This window comes from Charadrius vociferus, unplaced genomic scaffold (genome assembly GCF_000708025.1).
Source record: "Charadrius vociferus isolate BGI_N301 unplaced genomic scaffold, ASM70802v2 scaffold366, whole genome shotgun sequence".
NCBI lineage: Eukaryota > Metazoa > Chordata > Aves > Charadriiformes > Charadriidae > Charadrius > Charadrius vociferus.
This window is the reverse complement of record NW_009648900.1, coordinates 520,472-522,932: the sequence shown is the minus strand read 5'-3', so window position 1 is coordinate 522,932 and position 2,461 is coordinate 520,472. Positions and strand designations below refer to the sequence as shown.

Below are 2,461 nucleotides of genomic sequence, written 5' to 3'. Positions count from 1 at the left end.
AAAAAAAAAAAAAAAAAGAAAGAAGACCCAGCAAGAAAAAGTCAATGAGAGAACTGAAGGCTGAAGTACAAAGGAAGGGAAATCGCCTTTGCTCCAATTTACAGACTAGTGATTGTCTGAAGGAGTTGTGCTCCCTGTCACCTAATCTCTTCCCTTGGCGGCTTGTTAGCGTTTGGCACGGGGTCTCTGCTCACACAGCATTATACATTCGATATTCAAAAACCCTCCTTACATATACATCACTTGCTAATTTCGTCAGTGGGTGCACGTTTCAGCGACTGATAATAGGACATTGTTATTTAAAGGACAAATAGCTCTGACCCATAAAGAGGCAGGAGCTCGTATTTTTTTTCCCTGCCAATTCCAGTCTGCCTCTTAAAAAATAAAAGTTGAAATGAAAGAGGAGACGAAATGCTGGATTTCTGCTCAAAACGAAGGAGGAGACAAGAGAAAGTAAAGAATGCAATTAAACCACGAAAGTAATGTACAGAATGTCGATTTTTTCTTTATGGTATCTATAGAGACAACTGCATAATACTGTTGAGTTGCAATCCAGAGACCTTTCGGGTTTGCTGTTTGCTCGTTGTTTTTATTTTCTGAACACTCTGATAGATTACATCTTTGCTTTCTTCATGCGCACAAGCCATTTCCCTATCAAGATAATGTTTCTTTCAAGTATTTCAAATTTTCCTTCTCCGTCTCTTAGGTTTGTGCATAAGGTTTGTTGCTCCAACCCGCAGAAGCCCCAGCCCTTGGTAAGAAGTCTATCCATGGAAAAGAAAGTCCCAGCTTATTTCTGTAGGTACCGAAGTGTATTTCATTCGGATCGGTTTTCTTCCTCTTCCGTGTCTAAAATCCTTCTCAGAGATAAATCACTAGCCATTTCTTCTTCTTCGCTTTTTTCTCCCCTGAAATATAAATCCTTTTAAGACTGAGCTATATTTAGTCTTTTTTTCTTTCCGTAGGTGTCCACTTCTGGGGAGAGAACACGATTAAATAAACGTCGGCTGTAGGTACATGAACTCGAAGAGAAGCCCGGGAAAGGGGCGAGTTTTTAATAACCCTGAGACGAAGGTTTATCTCGTTAAAGGTACTTCTTCTCGCTGGTCCATGGAAACTGAGGTGGCTTTGCTCAGCACAGAGGGCGTGAAAGTGAGGAAAGAGTCAGTCCTGGTTGTGGCCGAACAGGTAAAGTCTGATCCGGATGGTCTCTGCGCCAGCCCGTTGGACTGGCCGCTGTGGCAAGCCAGGCAGGAGCAGGGGTTGCCCCCGGCGCTGCTGAGTCCATGAGTTGGGGCAGGGTAGAGAGAAGGATGCCTGAAGGCGCACAGCAGTTCTGGTCTCGGGTAGGGGTGGGAGAGGACCCTGAAGGTGTCCAGCGGCCTCAGGGGGGTACTGAAGGGGGTGGCGGCAGAGGCCGATGTGGCTCCGATGCCCATGTGGGAGTAGTAGGGCAGGGGCAGGTGGGACGGGAACGGGTACGGCAAATTGCCGGTGGCCGCCGCGTGGCTCATCATGTAAGTATAAAACGCCGGGTCGGCCGGGTGAGGCCAGGTCATGGCCAGGCGCTGCCGCTTGTCCTTCATCCTGCGGTTCTGGAACCAAACCTGCGGGGAGAGGGGAGGCGAGAGCCGTCACCCGCCGCCGCCCCGACCCGCGCGACCACCGGGGCGGGCGAGGGTTGGAGCGGGCCTGCCGGCGAGGGGAGACCGGCGCCAGCTCTCGCTCCCAGAGGGAGTTGTCAACACGTACAGAGGGATCAGTTAAGCCCCTATAAATCTACAGGGACACCCAGTGGAGCAGCCCCTTTAGGGTGCTTGTTTTCCCTTCTTCTTGTTAGGGCTTGTCCTGCTGACCACCACCCCACCCCCGGCTCCGGGCAAGCCCGGCAGCTCTGCCTCCATACTGCCGTTTTGCAGCCAGAACTACCTGGGATTATTGTTATCGGGTTTATTTTCATGAGCAAATGTTTTTGAAAAGGCAAAAGCAAAGCGAGACCAAAACAAGATCTGCTACTGCCTTCCTCTTCCCTCCCCCAAGAGCTGAGCCAGGTTTGGACTGGACTGAAGGGAGAATTAAACATAATCTGCTGGGGAGAGGCCGGATTAGTGGTGCTGGCTGGGATGGCTTCGGGAGCCGTGTCCCCTCTCCCGCATTGCTGCAGGGTGCGGGCAGGGCCAGGAAAGGGGCGGGGGAGGGTGTGTGTGTAAGAAGAGGGAGGGTTGTGCTGGCGAAGTGCTTTCCCGAGTTTTGCAAGGAAGTTGGGCCATATAGATTGATACCGTGCTAATTGGAAACATGCTCGAGCCGTGTGTACCTTGATGGTGGTTTCTGGCAGATTTAGAGCAGCCGCCAGTTCACATCTCCGGGGCCTGGACACGTAGTTCTCCCGGTAAAACTCCTTCTCCAGCCGGGCGATCTGCTCGCGGGTGAAGGCGGTGCGGTAGCGGCGCATCTGGTC

At 51.4% G+C, this 2,461-nt stretch overlaps 1 protein-coding gene across 1 annotated transcript in view; it reads right to left on the bottom strand.

Annotated features, from left to right (window-relative positions):
• Positions 1-1,076: 1,076 nt before the first annotated feature.
• EVX1 (even-skipped homeobox 1) overlaps positions 1,077-2,461 on the bottom strand; it is a 3,401-nt gene continuing 2,016 nt past the window's right edge. The window contains exons 2-3 of the mRNA XM_009887196.1: positions 2,318-2,455; positions 1,077-1,607 (exon numbers count right to left, since the gene is read on the bottom strand). Coding sequence (XP_009885498.1) covers positions 1,077-1,607; positions 2,318-2,455 — 669 coding nt within the window. The remainder of the gene's footprint in view (positions 1,608-2,317; positions 2,456-2,461) is intronic.